This window comes from Emydura macquarii, unplaced genomic scaffold, assembly GCF_026122565.2.
Source record: "Emydura macquarii macquarii isolate MOO-44397 ecotype Brisbane River unplaced genomic scaffold, CSIRO-AGI_Emac_v2 contig_2676, whole genome shotgun sequence".
Taxonomy (NCBI): Eukaryota; Metazoa; Chordata; order Testudines; family Chelidae; genus Emydura; species Emydura macquarii.
In genome coordinates this window covers 28,291,130-28,315,233 of record NW_027132813.1, presented here as the reverse complement: position 1 = coordinate 28,315,233, position 24,104 = coordinate 28,291,130, and the positions used below count along the sequence as shown (strand labels likewise).

General features: G+C 41.1%; 1 protein-coding gene across 5 annotated transcripts in view; it reads right to left on the bottom strand.

The window, feature by feature from the left end:
- PPP1R21 (protein phosphatase 1 regulatory subunit 21) overlaps positions 1-24,104 on the bottom strand; it is a 54,096-nt gene that overhangs the window by 22,577 nt on the left and 7,415 nt on the right. For all 5 annotated transcript variants that reach the window (XR_010922997.1, XR_010922998.1, XM_067565111.1 and 2 more), the window contains exons 4-12: positions 15,784-15,885; positions 15,091-15,255; positions 14,923-14,981; positions 11,868-11,962; positions 10,327-10,379; positions 8,331-8,480; positions 3,303-3,404; positions 3,134-3,222; positions 417-553 (exon numbers count right to left, since the gene is read on the bottom strand). Coding sequence is in view for 3 of the 5 variants with exons in the window: in XM_067565111.1 (XP_067421212.1) it covers positions 417-553; positions 3,134-3,222; positions 3,303-3,404; positions 8,331-8,480; positions 10,327-10,379; positions 11,868-11,962; positions 14,923-14,981; positions 15,091-15,255; positions 15,784-15,885 (952 nt within the window). In the remaining 2 variants the exon portion in view is untranslated. The remainder of the gene's footprint in view (positions 1-416; positions 554-3,133; positions 3,223-3,302; positions 3,405-8,330; positions 8,481-10,326; positions 10,380-11,867; positions 11,963-14,922; positions 14,982-15,090; positions 15,256-15,783; positions 15,886-24,104) is intronic.

The following is a 24,104-nucleotide window of genomic DNA, read 5'->3' as shown; positions in this document are numbered from 1 at the left end:
AAACAGAAGTTTAAGTTATTTTTTTGTGTTTCATTTATGTACTATTATAGTTAAAAAAGATATCTTATAATTTTGTTTGGGTTGTATTGAGGGTGGAGAGTTCTGCTTGTTTGTTTTGATGGTAGTGAAGGGGGAAATGAAAGAAGGTTCTGACCTAATAATTAAAGAGTGCTTAAATAGTCTATGGAAGATATAAAAGAACAAATCACAATTATACTACAAAAGCTCATAGCCCATTTCATCTTTTTTCTAAAACAGCATTTCACATGTAACACATATAGCTTAGCCCATGCTTTACTATGTCCCATGAAGACCTATTTTTTTGTTTGTTTCATATTTGGATATGGTTGATCTAAAACTAGGAAGCATTAACACTCTTCATATTTCAATAGATTGGAGCCATAATGGACACTTACTTGGTAAGGCAAGAAGACTAATGTACACGTGTAACTTCTCAAAGACTACAGTCATCTTCTTCATATCATTGTGGAGCTCCAGATTCCTGGTTCTTAAAGCAGCTGTGCAAAGAGAAGATTCACACTCTTCTTCCAAACTAGGAATATATGAATTTATTTTTAAACAAGTGAGTATCTTGCCAAACAAATGCATAATTTTAAGAATTGACACGATAAACATCTCCGCTGCTTTTTAAATTCTGAGTCAGAGAAGCAACGAGAGAGAAAAGTGGCTGCGAATTTTATTTCTTTATAAGAACATAAGAAGGGTCATAGTGGGTCAGACCAATGGGCCATCCAGCCCAGTATCGTCTTCCAACAGTGGCCAGTGCCATGTTCTTTAGAGAAAATGAACAGAACAGGGCAATTATGAAGTGATGCATCCCCTCTCATCCAGTCCCAGCTTCTGGCAGTCAGAGGTTTAGATACACTCAGAGCCTGCGATTACATCCCTGAACACCCTGGCTAACAGCCATTGATGGATTTATTCTCCATGAAATATGTAATTCTTTTTTTTGAGTCCAGTTATACTTTTGACCTTCACAACATCCTTTGGTAATAAATTCCACAGGTTGACTGTGTGTTGTGTGAAGAAGTACTTCTTTATGTTACTCTAAGCCGGATGCCTATTAATTTCATAGGGTGACCTCTGGGTCTTGTGTTATGTGAAAGGGTAAGTAACACTTCCCTGTTCACTTTCTCCACACTGTTCATAATTTTATATACCTCTCATATCCCCCCTTAGTTGTCTTTTTTTCTGAGCTGACCAGTCCCAGGTTTTTTTTTAAATCTCTCCGCACATGGAAGCTGTTCCATATCCCTAATCATTTTTGTTGCCCTTCTATCTTTTCCAACTTTAGAATATCTTTTTTGAGATGGAGTGACCAGAACAGCATGCAGTATTCAAGGTGTAGGCAAACTATGGATTTATATAGTGTCTTATGCTATTTTCCATCTCATCTGTCCTATTCCTAAAGGTTCCTAACAGTCTGTTAGCGTTTTTTGACTGTTGCTGGAGTTTCAGCAGATGTTTTATGAGAAACATCCATGACTCCAAGATCTCTGAGTGGTAACAATTAAGTTAGACCCCATCATTTTGTACGTATAGTTGGGATTATGTTTTCCAATGTGCATTTCTTTGCATTTATCAACACTGAATTTCATCTGCCATTTTGTCAAATCCCTTTGTAACTCTTCACAGTTAATTTTGGACTTAACTATCTTGAGCAATTTTGTATCTTCTGCAAATTTTGTCACTCACTGTTTACCCCTTTTTCCATATCATTTATGAATATGCTGAATGGCACAGATCCCAGTACAGATCCTTGGGGGACCCTGCTATTTATCTCTCTCCATTGTGAAAACTTACCATTTACTTCTACCCCTTGTTTCTTATCTTTTAACCAGTCACTGATCCATAAGAGAACCTTCCCTCTTATCCCACGACTGCTTGCTTTGCTCACAATCTTTAGTGTGGGACCTTGTAAAAGACTTTCTAAAAGTCCAAGTATACCATATCAACTGGATCACTCTTATCCACATGCTTGTTGACAGCCTCAAAGAATCCTGATAGACTGATGAAGTATGACTTCCCTTTACAAGGGCTGTGTTGACTCCTCCTCAGCATATGGATCAACTAATATTGTCTAATGTACTCCTAGACTATTCATGGCCTAAAAGTTTTTCCACTTCCAATACCTACCATATCGGTGCTTCATTTTCTTTTGTTAACGACTTATTTATTATTTGTAATGTCATAGCATCTAGTAGCCTCAGTCATGGACCAGGACCACATTGTGCTAGGCAACGTACAAACAGAAAAGACACAAAGATCTTATAATCTAAGTATAAAACAAGAGACAACAGATGGATATAGACAGATGGGGTAATACAAAGAAACAATGAGAAAATGCATTCTTAGGAAGACATGAATTACAAAACTATCAGCGGGGAGAGGACTGTCCTATCAAATTGAAGATAATCCCTCCCCCATCCCAAAAAGTGATCAAGGGTTTTTTGGGGGCATGGGACAAGGGAGGAGAGGACAGCAAGACCTTCCTCTTCCTCCTACACCCCCCAGCCCATATCCTAATTCTGATTATTATTTTGGAGGCACAATTCATCTCCCTTCCAACCCACTCAATGGGGACAAGAAACAAGAGCTGCACAGGAACAAGCAGAGAAAGAAGACAAGACCTGCAGAGGGGACAGGCATGTGGCTCTGTTTTATAGGTGCAAGTTAGAATGTGCCATAGTTATTGAATGACAAATATCCAAGCCAGGGGCAGGCCCAGGAAGTCAATGATTTCAGTAACTGAGCCTCAAAGGGATTCCACTGTTGCCAAATCTCCTGAATTTATCACGAGAAGCATGATATTTGTCATTTTTCTCAAACTCGCAGCTGCTGCAAACATGAGAACCTCAGTTCTCCTTTTTCACACAGAAGTTTCTAGTCCTCACAGCTGAAGAAAAAAAACTGGCAAATGTCCCAAATGCTGCCTACTGGCTCCAAAGTCAGAAAGCAAAGAAAGCCCCCGATTTATTTTTTTAAATCTGATATTTTTAAAGCCAATTGCCTGGTGTTTTGGGGGTGGGCTGATGACTTTTGAGCAGCTGGGGTTGGTAATACTGTGCGTTTGATGCACATGAAACTAGAACAGATTTCAAGAGAAAAATACCTTTTTAACTGATAAGGAAGAATCTTCCTGAGAAACGACATGTAGGAAGTTAAATGTTCAGAAAAGGCCTTCAATTTCACAGTTGTTTCCTAAGGAAAAGATAACCAGATTTAAGAGCTATTTGCACTGTAAATATTTATTTTTCATCAGGAAAAAACAAAAATATTACCAGAACAGTCACAGTATCTTCTGTAATACTCTCAAACAAGTGAAGCATTCCTTCCTCCAGAGGGCGAACATAGGATGCATTTTCATGGAGATACTGTGAGAACTGAATACAAAGAGGTTTAAGTGGCTCTTGCTAGCACAGATTACAAACTGCTCAAAATTGACAGATGAATATTTCACATTAAAATAGCACCTTTCATTGTGAAGGATCCTGAAATGCTTCACAAAGGCACTACACAGATGTGCAGCCGTCTCTGAAGGGCACCATACCCTACACTAATTTGGGGCCGGGGGGGGGGGGGGTACGGGACATGACACTGGAACCAAAATACTGATCAGAGATACCAAGGCAAATCCCTAAGAAAAGGGAGATGGAATTTTTAATGACTATGCATAGCAATAAGAACCTCTGTCTTTTAAGCACAAGCTATCTCCCCCTGAAGCTGACCTACAGCAAACTAATGAGCTGCCTTAAAAGTAAAGCTTCATTAAGAAGCCTTTTAAAAAGTGTTATGACAACTTTCTCTTCCAAAGAGGTCTATTTTAGAGCAGTGCCTTTACGATGTGCATCCTTACTAGGTTATGAAACCATGAGCATAACACCCCCACCACTGTCTTTCAACTGCACTGGCAACACAGAACTTTTAAACAATCTATTCTACAGATTCTGACTAAAACCATAATAATCCAGAGTAAGTTTATTTATTTTTTATTTCCCCATACAACAATTTGGCTTCATTTACACACAAGTATTATTTATGTTGCAGAAGCATCTAGAAACCCCTACCAGATATATTATAAGGACCCAACAAAAAATTTAAAAAGATGCAGTAGTGTAATGTTAACAAAAGAAAAATGGTGCTGAGAGCTCTAGTCATTCATACATGCACAAATCTGGATTAAACAAAGGGAAACTGTTAAATCTAAGAAGGTTGAAGTACCACAAGCTGAATGTATCAAATTGTATTGCCAGGATTTGGAGCTATCTGGTATGATGCTGAAGACTCAATAGAACCAGCAATCCAATACACAAGGAAAAAAGGAATACTTGAATTTGGAACGGTCTACATCGACTTTGAATGTTTAGGAATAGCTTGAAAGCGCCAGACAAAACCTAGAGTTGGAGAACAAATACATCAATGAAAGTGTGCTAAACCCTTCATGATATTAACATTCTGAGAACTCCACAGCACAAAAGGGGATATTTCTGCACTGCTCAGTGGAGAAACAGAGATCGCACTTTTCAAGCAGATAGATAAAAGAAAGCTTCAGGAGAAGCTTGACATGAGATATCGAACTGTTGGAGAGCTACAGAGAAAGCACTAGAAACAAGAGTGCACTGTAGCAACTAGGTCATGAAAGAGCAAGAATAAGACCAGACCACAGAAAACAGAGCTCAGACGATGGGAAAAGATCTAAACTACTGGATCAGAGACTCAATTGTTAGAAACCGGAGGATCAAATGACAGCAGTAATTTGAGTTATCAGTTTATACCACTTGGAGGCACCTTTCCCTGCTAAAAACTCTTTCCAAAAGTGTTGATAAAGATGAATCCCTATCAAGAAAGGCCAATGCTTCACTAAGAAATCTGATTTTATTCATTTAAAGTTTGCATTGCAGTAGTACCAGATGTGCCAACTGTGATCAGGTCCTGTTATTCTAAGCTGTGCAAACATATGGAGACATGGTTCCTGCTTGAAAGAACTAATCTAAGATGACAAATAGTAAGAAAAAGATGTTGGGAGAAAAAGCTACAAGGAGGGTGTTCTACTCTGAGTGTGTTTAGTGTGACCCTATTTCGATAACAGTGGAGGCAGGGAAGGTAACACTAACAGCTATGCTGGGCCCATAAAAAGAGAGCATACCTGAATCAAACTGCTGAAAGGACTGAAGAAAGAAAGTCACCATCCAGTTCCTAACGGACAGTGTCCACATACCAAGCACCAGTACAACTGCCACGTTTGTTAGCTATAGAGAGAGGGACCAGAATGAATGGGCAGGAAGACTGAGCTACTCTCACCATATAGGTGGTCTCTCTAGAAGAGGAACAATTTGGGATAAGCTACATCGCCACTGCCCACACCATGGCCGTTCTATGGATAAAAGAGAATATCAATCTCCATGACTGTCCAGCTGGAAATTTACACAACTACTAAATTCACTTAAATTGAATTATGCAGACTTGCTCTGCAAAGCAATTTTGGACAAGAAGTCATTGTGAAATGCCATTTTGTGTTTCAATGACTTTCAAACCAAATGTGTCCAGTTAACAAGTTAAAAACGTGTTTCTTTTCCAATAACTAGCTCTGCAAATTCACCATAGGCTCCGAGAGTCAAGCTGGGTCCTATCTGCCATCACACCACCACCAAGAAAGATTCTGTAAGGCATTAGGCCCCCAGAGATACTTGTATAGAGTCCTAGTCTTCAATGTGTTTCCCCAGGAATAAATGACTGTAATGTCAACAATTCTCAGGATGCAGAAGACCAAGTACAAACAGCTTGCACACTCAGCTGTGTTGTCTGTGCAGTGCTATAAGAATTTGCAAAAAGGAAGAATTTGTCACTTAAGCCAGTAGATACAGAACTGAACATAACTGATCTGCTCCTTGGGTATGTATGATTGTGCTATTACTACACAGTCATTTTTCAGAGTGCAACTGCACTTTGGAAGTTAAATTAACACTGCACTGTATATAGAAGAATGCAGGTAAATAAATTTGATTACATAAGTGTCTGACCTTTTTAATCTACTTTCTGGTCTGCTCCTGAAGAGAAATCTACCGCAGAAGCAATTACTAAAAAGCTAATTCTTGTAGCTCAAAGTGCAGATCTATTCAATTCGTAGTATTAGCAACAACATTAGTGATCTTGACAGTGGAGAAGTTGATAACTTTTATCTTAGTATCCAAGCAAAATACTGTATTAGAATAATTAAATTATTATTAATAATATATTAGAAGTCCAAACTATTAGATTAGAAGGATAAAGGGTAGAAAACCTTCCACAATTTGGCTTACAGTAGTCAAAAGTAAACTGGGTTGTTCAACCGTTTAAGTGCTATTCTGGGCACTGATATTCTAGGTCCAACATTTCAAAGCAGTGTGAGCTCTGGCTTACAGCAAAGTGTGGGTAGACAGTTATTTTCTGAGCCTTGTCCCATAGAAAGAGACAGACAACCATGTGGAAGGTGCTCAACAACTCTGAATAATGCATTATGCTGTAGGAAAAAATTTCATTGCAGGTTGTGTCATGCTGGTTAGATTGGAAGGGGCATTTAACATATGGGTTAACATCAATATGTCAAAAATCATAATTCATTTGAGATATGCCATGTCAGGTACTGTTTGAAAGATTATAATATGCTAAATCAGATGAGAATACTTATGTTCATGTGTAATATGTGAAATGGAAGTTATAGATATATTTGAGATATGTGTATTTCAAATTGTGCTGCCTGGGCAACACCCCAGATAGGATGGCAGCATGACAATAGCCTGCTTAATGGCCCATTAAGACACACAGGGATGCAAGGGGCCCAGGAAGAAATTAAAGGCATACCTGAAGAGTTACTAGGATTGGCCCATGTGACTCTGGACTCCATTTTAGTTCTTGTAACATTCCACAAGACAGCATGGCCAAGGCCAGAGGGTAGATAAGGCCAAGCCACAGGAACCATTTTGTCTTTGTTCCTATTCAGCTACAGACACCTACCCTACATCTGGATCAATTCATTCTGCAACTGAACTGAAGGACTTAGACCCAGCCAGGTACTGGATGTATACCAGAGGAACTGTACAAGCTTGCAACTCCACAATTCTCCCAGAAACTTGATGTATGTGGACTTACAATCATCTGTATATATTTGATTTGCTTTGACCCTTTAACATTTCTCTTTTGGTTTATTTCTTTCTGTTTACAATAAACCTTTAGTTTTAGTTACTAAAGGATTGGCTGGTAGTGTGGTATTTTAGGTAAGATCCAAACTTATATTGAACTGGCACTGTGGCTGACCCTTTGGGGTCAGAGGGAACCTTTTTAGTAAAGAGCATAGAGTTTAAATAACTGGTCTCTTTACTGGACCCAGTGGCTAATTGGGAGCCAGAAACTGAAATGCAGTAAAGGGGGCTGTGTGCATTTGTATACTGGCTTCTGTGGGGATTCAGAAGCACGGTTTGTGGCTGGTTGGGAAGTCTGGCTTCAGTGCCACACACCAGTGCTGGGAGAATCTGCTCTCTTTTTACAGCTGCCCTGACCTTGGCATTATCCAGTGGCTGCCCTGGGCACAGGACAGGTCACAGGTTGTACTAGCTTTTTCTGTACAACCCCTTCCATAGGCTCTTTCATCTAAGAACAGCTCAAAGCACTGTACAGACACAAAGCTTCATAACTCTAGAACATAAGGATGGTTAAACAGACAGGTAGCCCAAGATTAGATAGTAAGATGATGAATGATTTGGGAATAGAATCCAGAAGTTAGTCCTATGCAAACCATAACACTCCCACCTGTAATATTTCTAAATTCTATTCCTTTTCTCTTTTTCCTATTACAGAGGAAATGTATACAATTAACTAGACCTTTCTCTGTCCTCACATTCTTCTCATCCTCATGTTCCATCATCTCTCAAAATATTTTTATAGCAGCTATTTAAAAAAGGAAAGGATAGCTCCCTGGTAGTGTAACATTTAGATATTTGAAGGTAATCTGCTGGCTCCTTTCACAAATGCAATTTAGTTTGACTTCTATGTTTCTAGCAGAGCCTTGTTTTGATTATTGTATTGCTCCTGTAGAGAAGGCACAGGAAGAGGGAAATAGGATTCTCTGTAACCATCCCCTCTCCCCCACCCAAAGGATTCCTGTCACAGCAGTGACCCGCTGAAGAAGAAAGATTGCTCCTTCAGAAATTGTTAATGCTGCTCCAATGAGGGCAGGATAAGGTGTTTCCCATTAGAGGGATCAGAGGAGATGCTCTCTGATCAGGAATGAGCCAAAGTTTAAGACAATCTAGTTCTGTACAAATCAAGCTTACCTTCTGATTTAATGGCGATATAGAATCAGTGGCAGAATCAATGGGAAAAATCTGGACTCTCTGTTCCGTGTAAGTATGAAAGTTCAGAAGAGCTGTCACAACATCCTGAACGAAAGCCAAAGCCTGACCAGCAATGTCTCGCAACTTCAGCTTTAACAGAAACAGTTACAGTTGGTATATTTCAATTACAACAAATACAATCTATTTAAATGGAGGCTTAAAAACAACACTGCTTATAATTAGAGGTGACAAGAATAGTTTTTATCATCTACAACTCCTATCAAGTTTGGCCCCTGACTGCAATTTAAATCTTTCTGCCTGAAGGACAAGACAGCAGGACTGTATCCAGAGATCACCTCTATGTGGTTTTAACGTTTACCATGTTTTAAAATGCAGGTCTTAATGTGTTGTGTGGTGGGATTACAAAGCCATCTGGAATTGTGGAATGCCACTCTATGAAAGATAAAGAATGCATTTATATGATGCAGCACTGCACCAGACATTTTGCTATAGCAATTTTCTGCATTATTTTCATTTTATAAACTAAATATTACAATACTTTTAAACTCAGTAACAAGGGGCCAAATTTACAAAGGTATTTAGGTGCCTAGCTGTAGTTAAAAGAGCTTCAATGGGAGTTCAGCACCTAAAGATAGAGATAGGTGCCTAGTTCAATTTAGTAAAGAACCTAGTAAAGTTTCAATGGGAGTCAGATGCCTAACCTGTATAGGTGCTTTATTAAATCCCACTGACTGCCTATCTACATCTTTAGATGCCAAAATACCTTTGTAAATCTGTTTCAAGGTCTAACTTCTTAAGCAAGCATCATGCCTATTACTACAACATTGCACACAATATCCCAAGAACAGCTTTAGAAAGTCTTTAACTTAAGACAGTATATTCCTTTTCATGTAACCTAGTTCCCTGGTGGTATTCTGCTGTAGATGTGTCCTGTGACCTACCTTCACAGCACTGCTCATTACCTACCACCCATGTCTTTTTCTTACTTGCTCCTGTCTAGACAAAAATCTGTTATTACTTCACTGTTTGTTGAGTCTTCCCAGATATAGCACCTTATACATTTCCTTTTAGTGTCCATTCCGCTAACCTACCCAGACACTTCACTCTCTTCCTCCTATTTTGGTGTTCTCTGTGTATTCCAACTAGTGCAATTACAGTAGAATCTCATTAATGCAGTAAAACTGCAGGTGCAAAAGTCTGCCCTGAAAACAGATGTTCACGACTGTGGATTAGTGACCAACCAGTATGGATCTGCTTCTGTACCACAGGCAGGGTCAGAGATTGATTGACACTATACTCCCACAGGCCAAAAAGGGAGGCCACTTCATGTACCTGTTCAGCCAGGCCCTACCACTCAGCAATTGCTTGGATCTAGACTATCTCCATCACAAAACAGCCCAGGGACAGCCATCTAGTCACTCACAGCTTGGCTAGGGCCACAGCCACAGGGAGAATGAGGCCATTCTCTTCAGAGATGCTCCTGAAGAGCAAAGGGCAGTCATGGCAACCTTTCGAAAGGAATCCCTGCATGCTGCAATCAAGAACCTGCATATTGCATCCAGTAATTCTTCTTCCCTTCCATGACCCTAGCGGAGCCATTGAAGCAATGTCAGCCCACATCCCCAACAAAAGCACCAGCTAGAAGCAGAAGCAGTATAGCCATCAGCCAACTGCAAGTGGGCTGGCTCTGATCCAGAACTTTATGATACTGGGCAATATAGCACTCCTCCATTGGCCCTGCCCACAGCACAGTAACAGAACCTGAATGACCAGCGCTTTTGTAAAACACAGAGGATTTGAGGAGGGAAATTGCACTGAAGTGTCATACTAAAAGCAGTGCAGCAGAAATAGCCGGATGGCTTATTGCTCAGTGTCAGGATCAATAGGATATTTACATTTTTGTCTTAAATGTTCATATTTCATTTATGTTTAAAAAAAATACTTACAGGTTAAGACATGTAAGGTTATTACTCACCTGACATCTCCTATTGTGTAATGGTAAATTCAGAGCATTATATTGACTAGATCCTACAAGCCAAAAATTGACAGTTACACATATAATCATGAAATCATGTTTTTACATTAAATTCATGTGACAGTCTCATTAACAATTAAAACTGCTAAGTTTAATGTTTACTTTGCATTACTGCAACACATCACTGAGTTTAAAATAAATTTAACAAATTTGGCACAGAAAAATGGCAGATGATACCAGACAGTATATACCTGAACAACAATCATTTGATTTTAAAAGTAGTCACAATAAGTGTCCCCACATTAGCATCATTATTGTGACCAAGTTATAGCTGAAACAGCACTTCCATTCTAAATCTGGATTTTTAGTGGGTTTCAACTGTCTAAAAACCCAAATTTGGGGCTAAAACTTACAACAGAAAGTTAAAAAAAAAAAAAAAAAAAGTCAGCCACTTATCCAGTGACAGGTGGAGTAGAAAACATTTTTCTACCACTAAGGAGTTTTCTGACTTTTTAAAACATTTTCTAAGAATTCTATTAAAATGTCAGATTTGGCACATAAGGCAATGTATTATGTAAGACTACTTTTTTGACAATTTTTTTTGTTAATTTGTAATTTGTTCCTGTGCTTCAAGAGAAAAAGAGCAAAGGGCTGCTTCCTGCTATTTGCTCCACTGGCAAGCAGAGAATTATAGGTAGTTTCAAGAGAGGAGGATAGTTCTAAACCCACCCAGTCCAGATTCAATGGTCTGACCTGTCTCCATGCTTCTAGGGGAAAGGAAGAAACCCACTGCTGGATATGCTAGAGAATCTGAGGAATCAGAGCCTTACTTGGGATATACAGAATTCATATTAGATTTACCTTTGTTGCTGAGCTTTAACCAAGGACAGATTACCCATTTACAGTTGTTAACAAATGAAACATCCACTGAATTATGTGCTTGAAAATTGACATGTTAGTAATGATGGGTGACGGATGCTGAGAGACTGCCCAATAGTACATCAAGTTTCTCCGTGGGACCTTCAAGCCAGACTATTATATATTTGAGAAACTGCCACTTGACACAGATTTTTCCAGGTAGTACCGCCTCCCATCTAAGCAATAACCTATGTTAACAACTCCACTCCCCTTGCCAGATAGAATCCTCCTGGATATGACTGCCTAAAAAGTCATCCATGTGAGGGCCTTGGTAAATTAACAGAATTATCCTCTTTTTGTCATATTCCATCCAAATTAAATTGATCAGATGGTAGGTTATAGAAGAGTTTAAAACACGCTCTATAAAGCTTAAGTGGTATTTACCGTACAATTAATGGCTTTATATATTTAAAGACCACTTAATTTAGCCGTGCATTAATGTTGCTCAATATATCTAATGGTTAATTAGCACTTCTATTCTAACCAACTGTAATGGGAGACAGTTCAGCTTCTTGGGGTTTTTTGGGCCTAATATCTATTTAATTCACAAACAGGTCATTTTTTCCAGATAAATGCCCAAATTATGACTGAATGTTAGAAAAAAAAATCAATGAAATACCTACTTGTGTCATTGAAAGGTACTTTTTCATTGATAATGCATAAAGATTCATCCAACCGCCTACCCAAATCTTCATGAAGGTTCTTTAACTGCTGCTGGCTGGGTGGAAAACACAGGATAAAATTACAAACCCCATTTAAATAAATCAGTAACATTTCAGTTATACCTTAATCTCTGGTCCCCTGTTGTCAGCAAATACTGACCATGTTTTTCCAGAGAGTTTAAAAAAAGAAAAAGCAATATGAATAAGGAGACACATGACAGGTACAGCAGGACTTTGATATTTATTAAGAAGCATAGGTGATCTGAATTTTAAAGTTCTTTGTTTCCCCCTCCCAAAAAAAAAAAAAAAAACAAAAAAAAAATGAGAAGTGCACAGAAAGCTAAAGTGCAAAATAAGTGTATTCTAAGAATCATAATTTATTGTCAAAGTAACCTTTAAATAATTTCTAAACTATGTATTACATACACTATATGAAAACTTAATTCAGTTCCAGAGTATTTTGCGTTTAGTATCCTTTTACTTCTCCAAATCAGCAAACAACCCACATTGTTTTACCCCACACTGAGTAATTGATTATTCAGGTAGCTATAAAATATATTTATTTGTTGCATAATTGTTACAGAAGTGCCATCAGCATTTTAGAGACCTGTATTTAGTGCCCATACCTAGTAGCCTATACTGCAAAGCAAAGAGCTCTGTTTTAAAAAAATATTCATATTTCTACTACATTTCAGATGATCCTACACCTGAATTTTGTTCAATTGAAATCTAATAAAGGTTCTGAATTTTATAAAGACACAAATCTACAGGACAAACATTGATCATTCCTAACACTGTAAAGTAAAAGATTCTGCTCAGACACTGTACACATATGCCATCAATAACTTACTGCTGTAAACTTATTTCCAATCCTTATTTCAATTCCTCCCACCTTTCCCAACCAGACTCCAGGACTTGTTATTCTTAAAATCTGGTTCCTCTTTTTTAAAATGTGATACTCCAGCTGCAACCGCTGTCTGTATTTTTGTCAAATGTATTACTAAAACAAGTGCAACATGTCATGAAATTTTTGATTATGTAAACTTGGGAGCACCAATCAATACTAAAGAAGGGAAACAATCCAAAGGGGCAAATAATAATAATAATATGAAGGTACATATGGCTCATGCAATTTAGTGTGGAAGAAAGCGTAAGGTTTTTAGTTAAAGAGCAAAAGGAAATTGCATGGAACTCTGCAGAACACTCAGTATAGTGTTTACTATATAGTGTGATAATTAAACTTAAAGGTGACCTAAAAAAGAGGGGGTTGGGCCTTTTCTTACCATTTCTTTATAGTATACAAAGAGGACTGAAACATTCGGTCCCTCCCCAAACTTCTCTACTTTAACTTTTGAAATATCAGGAACATCAAGACTGGTTTCCCTGGCATTGCTGGAAGAACTCTCTGGGGGTTGAGGGAAGGAGGTTTCGCATATGTATTGTAAGCCACCCACACCTTAACTAAAGAGTAGTTGCAGGGAGTGGTGTTGAATTTTTATAAAGAAATCGTTTCTATCGCGTGTGTATATTAGGCATTGGAGTTTAACAGTGTTTAAAATTATTTTTAAAACTATTTAAGATCCCTTCATTTACTAAATATTCAAGTGGCAGTTTCTCATGAGGTCACATATTTCACTAGTTCTCCAGTCAGTCTTCTAGGACTCATGAGACTTTAATGTTCAGTGTAAATAAAGAAGAAGAAAAAAAAAAAACCTGACAAAATCTTTCAGATCTACTTTATACATAAACTGCAAATGGTGGCACAAATCCATTGTTCTCCTTTTGCTGGTCACGTTTAGTCAGAATCAGCTAAGAAATCAAATACAATGCTTTACCAAGGAGGAACAGAGATAATTACGAAAATACTCAAATAGCTAGGGAAGTAATACCAGGAACGCTATGTACATAATACTGAAATATTAAGTGAAAAGAGCATTTCTTAAAGACTATTTCTATTGCAGTCATAAGATATATGCAGCTTATTTCCAATAAGCAAACAAATGATTTTGGGGGATCCCACTGTCAGATCAGTTTAACTGATATTAAGACAATATGCAGACATATAAACTGGAACAAGCCTTCCATCAGACCATGAATATATAGTCCATGATGGTAATTATATTTGTGATGCACCTTAATGGTTTTGGATTTTTTAATAGGGATAGAATTTACTTCTATCTTTTTTCCCTTTGCCCTTGACTCCTGAACTTCTTCCTGTTCTCTGGGACTGTTTTTTCTTCTCATTGCTGACAAATTAAACAAACTCATGGGCCTAAGAATATACGCCTTCTACAGCTCTGAATTTCAAATATCCTAGCTGGGTGTATTAAACTTGAACCAAAAAACATTACTTATAGGGATACTCAACTTTTACTTTAAAATTAGTCAAATACACAAAGACACTAGTTTCCAATAAAGTACACTTGATTTTTTTTTTTTTAAACAAGCACTATTTTAAATCCTTTAAAAACAAATTGAAAAGAAAAGCTTTTTTACACTTCTGTTAAAAGTAACATCTAAAATGACTGTATCTATACAAGTTACAATATTGTCAGACTAGTGTCTTTTCTAAGATGACAATGTCCCTCTAAAATAACAATTGCACAATTTTTCACAACTACCTAGCATTCTTGCTGAAGGAAGAACACTGAACCTAAAGAGTTCTACCTAACAGGATTTTAACAATGTTAAATGTAATGTAATGTGCAAAAACTGCTGCCTTGCCAGATACCCAAGAGGAAGGAGAAAGATCTCTAGGAGAACAAAGTAGCTGATCAACATATAGAGATGAGCTCAATTTATTTCCTTTTCTACATAAGATTAAGTGGCCTTGATACCCACGTACTATTGTTACTTGTGACACGAAACTAAGAGCACAAGATAAGTAGCTCTGAGTTTTGCCAGAATGAGCTGATATAGCTGTATAAGCTTGTTCTGCATTCCTACAGCAATTATTTCTCTGGGTGGCTTACTTTATGAAAAATTAAATATTCATTTTTAACATATAAGAACTTACCATTCTTCTGCTCGAAATCTACATTCCTTGGCTTCTCTTTCTAGTGTCTGAGACGTGATCTTTATGTAAAAAGAACAAAACCCCACAATGTAAGTACTAACATACGCAAAAATGTTTTATTTCCAAAACTTATTTGACATTTTAAGTAAGTACTATAGTAAAACTTACTTCTAATTTGGTTTTATCATTCTGCAGTTTTTCTATAGTATCCATGTATTTCTGGGTTAAACCATCTACCACTGCTTGATGCTGGGCAGCATCTGTTTCCAAAACCTCAAGTCTATTTTTCAGCTCAACTTCCAAACGTTTGTGCTGCTCATCTGCTTCAAAGAACTACAAATGAGAAAAGCAATTTTCTTATCTGAAATATTCCTTTTAATCCAAAACTGTAAATTATGTCAATTCATATGGATACCATGGACTCCTACTAGCGAAAGAAGATTTTTACAAGCTATAGGTTCCTATGCTGCTTTACCCTATATAGTTACTTATGTGGCCCTCATCAACATAATATTGAACTGCCTCATGAGGACTATAAATCATGGAACACTAAAGGAGCACTATCTACTGTACTATTCAGAATATAGCAGCTTCAAATAATCGGGCACAAAGTACATTATTCGGCCATTTAGCAAACCAAAATGAATGTAAACAACATGCACAGCAGCGTCATGTAGCATCATCTGATGCTTCAAAGGATCATTCAAAATGTCACTTTAATCCACTATTCTCACAAGCCATTTCTCAAATCTGAGCTAACACAGACACAGTTTGGATGCTTTGTTACTCGTTTTCTCTCTCTCAGTTCACATATAACCAGCTTTCTAACCCAAGAAGAGCATTTATTTGAGAATTACTCACTTGTATATGTAATCGTTCATTTTCTTCTATCTTCTTTTGAAGATCTTCATCAAAGACACTCTTCTGCTCTTGACTCAATTGAGATGAAGATTCTCCACTTTTCTAATCAAAAGAAAAAAGTATTTCCATTTATTGCCTGCAGTTTTACATGGCACCCATTACCAATACATAAGCATACTTTACACAGCTTAAAGTTGGGTCTATTCACATTTCCCCAGTAACAGAAGCAGACAGACTATGATTAACATTTCTAAAATTACAGTTATTCCAAATATTTCTTAAAACCTACACATATCACTTGTATTAAAACATATGAGTTCAAAGACAGCACCGGATCTCTAAACTTGGACAATGACAACTGCATGCACAAATTGCATTAAATATATTATTTGTACGGTTAGAAGACACCAAATAAATTAGTCATTGCTCAAAAATCCAGTCAGAATATTTGCAAAGCTATATAGGCCTAATCTGGTGAAATGGCATAACTGGACAAAGTTTAGAGTAATATTTTCTCAGTACTAAGTGATTGCTTCTTGGAAAAAAAACAAGGTTACTTACCAGTAACTGATGTTCTTCGAGATGTGTTGCCCATGTCCATTCCACTATAGGTGTGTGCACGCCTCTGTGCATGGCTACTGGAACTTTTTTCCCCTTAGCAGATCCCATAGGGCCAGCTCCGGCGCCCCCTGGATTCCCTCGCACATGCCGCAGTATATGACGCACTGCCGGCCCTACGCCGCCTCATTCCCTTCTTTCCACCAACTCTGGCGGTGTGTGTGTGTGTGTGTGTGTGTGTGTGTTGTGGAATGGACATGAGCAACACATCTCGAAGAACATCAGCTACTGGTAAGTAACCTTGTTCTCTTCTTCGAGTGCTTGCTCATGTCCATTCCACTATAGGTGACTAACAAGTAGTACCTTGGAAGTGGGCCGGAGTTAGCGGTGAGCTGCTTGCAGCCCAGCTCTGCTGAAGCCCACTACTTCCCGCGCCTTGGACAGAGCTGTGATGGGACATGAAGGTATGTACCGCTAACCTGGAAGTTGCTTTGCAGATGCCCTGCCCTAACACTTCCACTAGGAAGACTGTAGATGGAGCTTGAGCTCTGTTCGGTGAGCTGTGGCGTCTGGAAACAGCACCTTCACCTGCCTGTGGCTGAACACGATGCAGGAAGTTATTCACAAGGAAAATGCGCTGGGCGGAAACTGGTGAACCTTTCATCCGGTCGGATGCTGTGAGGAAGAGCTGCACTGCTCTCTGGAACTGGCTTGTATATCTGATGTAAAAGCCAGGGCCCCACTCACGTTTTAGTGAGTGCCACCTTCTCCTCTCCTCCGAACTGTGTGATTCGGGGAAAACCTGTGGAGAATATAGGATTGGGCACAATGAGATTGGGCAACCACCTTGGGCTGGAAGGCCCGGTGCAGTCTCAATTGAACCTTATCTTATAGACTACAGTATGAGGGAGGAGCTCTGAGGTCAGAGTCCTGATCCTGGAGACCTTTCTTGCCAAGGTAAATACCCCCATGAGGGCCCAGAGTAGACAGCATGACACCATGGGTTATGGTGGGAGGGGGGACAGTGGCCGTGGGCCAGGAAGGACCAGGTCGAGATCCCAGGGAGGCACTGGGTCGCAGGCCTACAGATAGAACCTCTCACCCCCTTCAGGGACTGAACCGAAATCCGATAGGAGGACCGTAATCCCCCTTCCAGTGAGTGATGGAAAGCTGATAGGTGGCCCTTCAGGGAGGCCACAGTCAGTCCCTGGAGCTTTAACCGTGGCCAGTATTTCCCGGATTGCCTGCACTGGTGAGAAGCTGGGGAGAATACCACGGGACTCCTCCCGGCAGTCAACAGCCACTTCCACTTAATCCGGTACACAACCTGCATGGAGGGCTTCCTGCTACCCAGCAGGACTCACTGGACTTGTTCTGAGCGGCTCGCTCGTTGCCTCTCGGTCACCGATCCATTGCTCCCTGAGGTGTCGAGTGTCCAGGTCTGGGCCCCGCAGGTGACCATGATCCTGGGAGCTGGGATTGAACTAACTCGGAGGCTCCCAAGGCAGGCGATCGAGGAATCTAGCAGTATGCTGAACCCGTGCTGGTGTGGCCAAGATGGCATCAAGATGGCATCTGTTTAGCCCCTCCTCGTTTTTGGCAGAACTGCATACAGGAGGGGAGAGGCTGAACTGACCGTGCAGATGAATGTGTGGCCAAGACCATGGAGAGAGCAGCACTGCGGTCATCGTGCTGCAGTCCGACATAGACAGATTCCCCTTGGGGAGAAACCCCCATCCGGTGCAGAGCAGCTGCCTTGATGCGGTGCTCATTCCTCACCCCCGTGATCACCAAGTTCTAAGGGCCGTGGCAATCAACCTTATGAAAGGAACCTATCTGTCAGCACCTGTACCGCCCTGCCCTCGATAAAACAGAGGGACATTCTGCAAACCCTGCAAGCGTTTCGCGGGTCTTTAGGTGTGCTGACGCCAGATGCCTTGAGAACCGACCCCTCTGCCTGAGGCGGCTGCTGTCAGAAGGAGCCTGTTCAATGAACAGAACGTCCCTTCACACGTCCTGAGGAGTCATTCACCAGTCTCGGGAGGCTAGGGCTTGCTGCTGCTGGTTTTTCTAATTTTTTCCCTTTTTTGGTTGTGGGGGGGGGGGGGGGGGGGGGGGGGGGGGGGGGGGGGAAATATCAGTTGTCAGCAACATTTGGCTGTTGTCAGGTAGTGGCCTATCAGTTGTGCAACATTTGGCTGTTGTCGGTGCAGGTGGGCATCCTGAGGGCCATCACAGATGGGGCAAGAACGTCTGGTTCGGGAAGCAACCGGTCACGCTAATGCATCCCTTAGGCTGCACCTGAGTTAATGTGAACTTCTGTGTTTACCAGCAGGAGCCACCAGCCGCGAGTGATGCCTGACCGGCTCACACTGCTCTGGACTTGGGACCCGGGCCTGCCTGGGCGGATCTTGCATCCTCAAGCGCGCAGTTACCACTGCCACGCCTTCAGTAAACACCCTCAGTCAAGTAACACACCACGGGGTAAGCTGTGAGCGTTAGAGAGAGTCAACCCCTACAAAGTGCAGGATCCCCTGAAGATGTGCGTCCTTGACATCCAGGACGGCATACCAGGCTCTTGTTTCCACTACTGGAGCTGGGAAGACCATGCAATACTCAAATACCAAGCAAGGGGCTCGTGAGACGACATAGGTCTACCACCACCCTCAAATGCCCCCTTTTTTTGGGAGGGGGAGAGAGGGGTAGTAGGATCTCTTCCGCCATGGCCTGTGGGACCTTTCCCACTGCTCCGGGCTGAGGCAGCCTCAATCTCTTGGATGTGGAATTGCCACAGAGAGAGGAAGGGGGAGGCATCAAGGGGGTGGGGGGAGGAAACGACGGGGGCCCTAGCTCACCGGACTAACTCAAGGACCCAGTGGTCCAAAGGCATTCTGGCTCACCCAGACCTGAAGGAGGGTATAGGCTAGGGTGCTGCCCTTGCGTGCACCAGAGAGGGCCTTTTCCAATTGCCTTATCACCGAGAGGACCCTTACTGAAGGGAACCTCAGTGCTGAGGCTGTCTTCGGCATCCGGGGCCTGCCTCGGTGCATGGGGTAAGGGAGGGAGCGTGAACTCTCGGGCAGAGTCTGTCTCTGGAATCTGGGGTTCAGCACTGCTCCGGTATGGGGGGCAAAATCCTCGGGGGGGAAGGGGGCGGACGGCCACGGGACACTCCTTGGTGCCGAGCCTGTCTACAGCTACCGGGTTCTGCACCGCCCGGCGAATTCCTCGGTACCGACCCTGTCTCCAGTGACCAGGATCAGCGCTGCGTCCTTGCAGGCGAACTCTTCGTTGCCGGAGCAGTGGGGTGGACCTCACCCGGTGTCAGGCAGGCGACTTCGCTCTCCACCTTGATGCAGGTTGGTTCGGCGACCGCGACCCGGGATGACCTCTAGGGGAGTGTTCCTGCTCTACCCTAGAGAAACCGGTCTGCAGAGATCTTCCTCCCCATACCGGGGATCTCCTGAGCCATTCAGGGGATTCCAACGCAGCCTTCCCCGTAACACCAGCCCCTTCTCTCTTGTAGAGGTATGGGCGGCGGCAGCAGCATATGCAAGGCCAACAAGGCTCTTGCCGCCCGACAGCCACCGAAGTCGACGGTGCCGGTAAGTGCTGAGGGGCTCCCCCACTCCCCCAAATCAGGGGAGGCTCCCTGGCTGGAGAGCTGGCTCAGGCAGCGGGTCTCCATGATCCAACCTCGGTGCACCACCCCGCCTGCGCCGACGGTACAGGGGAGTATCCAAGCGCCAAACGACTCCGTCTTCGTAGCGTCGAGTCGGGTCACTGCCGACGGCGCTCTCTGCATCGATGGCGCGCTGGATATCGCAGTAAAGTGGGCTGGTTCGGAGCCGGCTCAGGGGCTCCATGAGCCAGGATTCCAGGCGGATTTTCCAGAGGTCTGAAAGCCTTACCGATCTGTTCTCTCTTCTCCGAAGGGCTTCCCCCCACGCTTCAAGCAGTGGGAGTCACTTAGTGGGAAAGCTTTCCCGCCGAAAGCACACGGCTTGAAGCCATGACACCAGAGCATACCTGCTCCCTGTAAAGTCTCAGCTAAACTATCTCAAAGTCTCTAACTACTACTACAATAGTTACTAATCTAACTAGCTACATTAGATTTTTAAACTAAAAAGTCTTGTTTAAAACATGGGGAATTAAACGCTTGTCATGCAAGCGCAGGCAGTTCCAGTAACTGTCACGGGCGGAAAGAAGGAACAGAGGGGACGTACGGCCGGCAGCACCTCTTATACTGCAGCATGTGCGTGGGACTCCAGGGGGCGCCAGAGCCAGCCCTACAGGATCTATTAAGGGGGAAAAAGTTCCGGTAGCCGAGCACAGAGGCATGCACACATCTATAGTGGAATGGACATGAGCAAGCACTCGAAGAAGAACTAAAGCACACAAGGCGAGGCTACTCTTGACACAGAAGCTAATCCAAGTAGTAACAGTAGATGAACTACTGAGTTACTGACTACAACACAATTAAATGCTGTATCCTGGGGCAGGTAGGTTACCAAAAAGCAACAGTGACACTGAACTTTATAAAGGAAGATTTCAATAAAATGTGGTTAGTCAAAATGGCCTTAAATTTAAAAATAAGGGAAGCAAAAACCTTAGGGATGGTATGGATGCTACTTAACTAAATAATAATGGAGAGTCAGAATACATTCCCGTTGCTGAACAAAAAGGGAACCTGGAAGGCAATGTAAATGGCAAGGTCTGAGAAGCTATTCATGCCAAACCGCAATCCTTCAAAATTTGGAAGTCTGAACCAACTGAAGCTATAAGTCACAGCTGACAGGAAGTAAAAGAGAAATTAGACGGGCCAAAATGCATTTTGAGAAGCAAACAACAAAAGGTGGAAAAATAGGTTCCTTAAGTGTATCAGAAGCACAGAGCATGTGAAAGAATTGGTGTAACTGTTGAATCACCAGTGCAAAATGGATTATGGATGAGAAGTACACTGATGAAAAGCTAAGTGATTTCTCTGCCTCAGTTTTCACCACTGAGGAGGCACCTATCGCAGACCTGCTCTTTTCTGATAATAAGATCAGCTACTCTCAGAAATTCTGGTTTCGGAAGAGATGGTGCTGCAGCAAACTGATAATCTGAAAATTGATAAGTCATCAGGTCTAGACTGTATACACCCGAGAGTTTGGAAGGAGCATAAGTATTAAATGGTTAAGCTGCTATTAAAAAACAGCCACTGTTTCAGAGGACTGGAGGATAGCAAATGTTTTTAAAAAGGCTCTTGGAGTGACCTGAGGAATTAGAGACCAGTAATGCCTTACGTTTGTATCTGGCTAACTGGTTGAAATTATAATTAAAAGCAGAACACAACACCTGGAAGATCATGGTATGATAAGTCTAAGCACTATGGTTTTAGCAAAGGAAAATCATGTCTCATTAAACTCTTAAAATTAATTGAAGGTGTCTGTAAAGTAATGGATGAAGGAGAACCAACTGACAGTTTATTTAGACGTTATAAGGGCTTTGACGAGATGGTGCACGAGACAGGGTGGATAAAAATCAATGATATTTTCATTTAAATTAAATATGGGTTTATTTAGAAATTATATTTAAAATTAACTTTGAAATTGACAATCAAAATCAAGGCCTAAACTTCTTATAATCTATTAAGATCATGTAAATTAAACACACAAAAAATACTAAGCAGTATGTTTGCTGTAAAGTTTTGTAGGAAGTCAAACCACTGAACTTGACGTCTCTGTAAGCACCTGGAACCAGAGTTTGTTGATGTGCTAAACCAGCTTTTGACAACAGCCTCTTCTGCAAGTGCAGAGATAATATTTTCTTCATCTGAGTTTATTTAATTAGTTTAGTTCAATGACTAGTTCAGTCAGCATTAAGAAATCAATTGGGAGCTGAAAAAGCAGGAAAGCTTGTTTTCTTCTTCCAATCTATTAATAAAAACTAGTTGTGAGAGGGTGAAATCTACAAGTTGTAAAATCTTGAAGGACATGGTGACCAGAAACCGTCACTTCAATTCATTAATTACAGGTATTTCCTTTGTTTAAAAAAAAAAAAAAAGGAAATTTTAAAATGCAAACCATGCTTTAAATTTTTTTAAATGTTTTCAGCATTTAAGTAGAGTTATTCAATACAAAAATTAAAATGCTGATTTTGTGCATTTGTAATTGAATCTGAATTTCCATCTAAATAGACTTTGGCACAGGTCACAAGTAAAAAAAGAATCTAGTAAATGAGAAATGCATCATTCTCTACTTTAAAAATGTAAAAGTTAACACTTTGAATAAATGTAAGTTAAGCTATATAATTTCTTTAATAAATGTGTATAGATATACTGTATCCTCCTGGTTAGTAAAAAGAAGCACCAAATTTAGTGAAAAGGCTATTTTCAGGTGAAAAATCAACAAGTTTTAATGTTTACTAAACTAATGAGAATTAACTTTTGTTTAGAAAATAACTAGAAAGTATAAATACAAAACGCAGTTAAAATAGATGATTTAAGTCAATCCACCCTGGCAAAACAGGCTACTAAAGAAGCTAAATAGTCATGGGGTAAGAGTCAAGGTATTGTTTTAAATCAAAAACTGGCTAGGAGACCAAAAGATACAAATAGGAATAAACAGTCAGTTTTCATCATACAAAAGATACACAGTGGGATGACTCAAGGTACTCTACTAGGTTCCATGTTGTTTAACATGCTTATCAAAGATGTGGAAAGGGGATAAGTAGTAAGTAAATGAAATTTTGTTGGAAGGGAAAAAAATTAAATACTCATACACCTTACAAAATTCTAAATTAACTGTATCAACTTAAAATATCAACCTGGATATTCTTGATATCCATACAGAAATATCAATTAGTAATACAAATTTTGGAAAGGATATTTACCTCATGCTTCAGGGATTAAGCTAATTTGTCCTACAGACAAGTCTGAGACCTAACCTGTGGAGAGGGCAGATTACCATACATTTACCTACTGAAGGGTTCTTACACTTTCCTCTGAAGTAGTGTTTCTCAATCTTTTAAGTAGCAAATACCCCCTAACTTATTAAAATTTTCAGAAGTACCCCAACACTCAATTATCCACGGGATTTTATATTTACAGACTAATGTGAGCCATATGTTGGAAGAAGGACTGAGTATAGATCTGACATCTGTCATATCACGGCCTTATAGTGTGGGTCGGGTTACCACCTTTACGCCAGGGATGAGCAATTCAAGAATGTACCTGGGCTAGAGGTGATGTTGACCAAAGCTAGGAGGCCTTGACTGGCATGCCAATGCTGGGGACTATAAAGCACCGCATCAAATTTTATGCCATAGATTTGAGAGGAGAAAGGTGTAAGAGAGGGTAACTGGTGAAATCTGGGGCTGTCATAGTTGTCAATTTCACTGCTCAGCTAGAGCAGTGAAATTGACAAGTTTTCTGGGCACTGGGCTTTGAGTCAGAGAGCGGGGCTGCCACCTGGGCAAGTTGCAGGCGGCTGTCAGCTCAGGAGGTGGGCAACTGCCACCCAATACAAGCTGGGGCAGAGAAGGCTTCCGCACTGGCTGGGACCTAGGATGTAGGCAGGCGGCTGCTAACTGTCTTCAAGCCAGGGCGCTGGAGGCTGTCCCTCGGCTTGGAGCTGGGGCGTGGGTGGCTGCCACCCAGCTGCAAGGCCAGCTCACGAGACGCAGGAGGCTGCCACCAGGCTCCCACCTGGGAGCAGTGGGAAGTGGAGGGGCTGCTGCCCGCCTCCCAACTGGGAGCTGTGACCAGGAGGGAAGCAGGG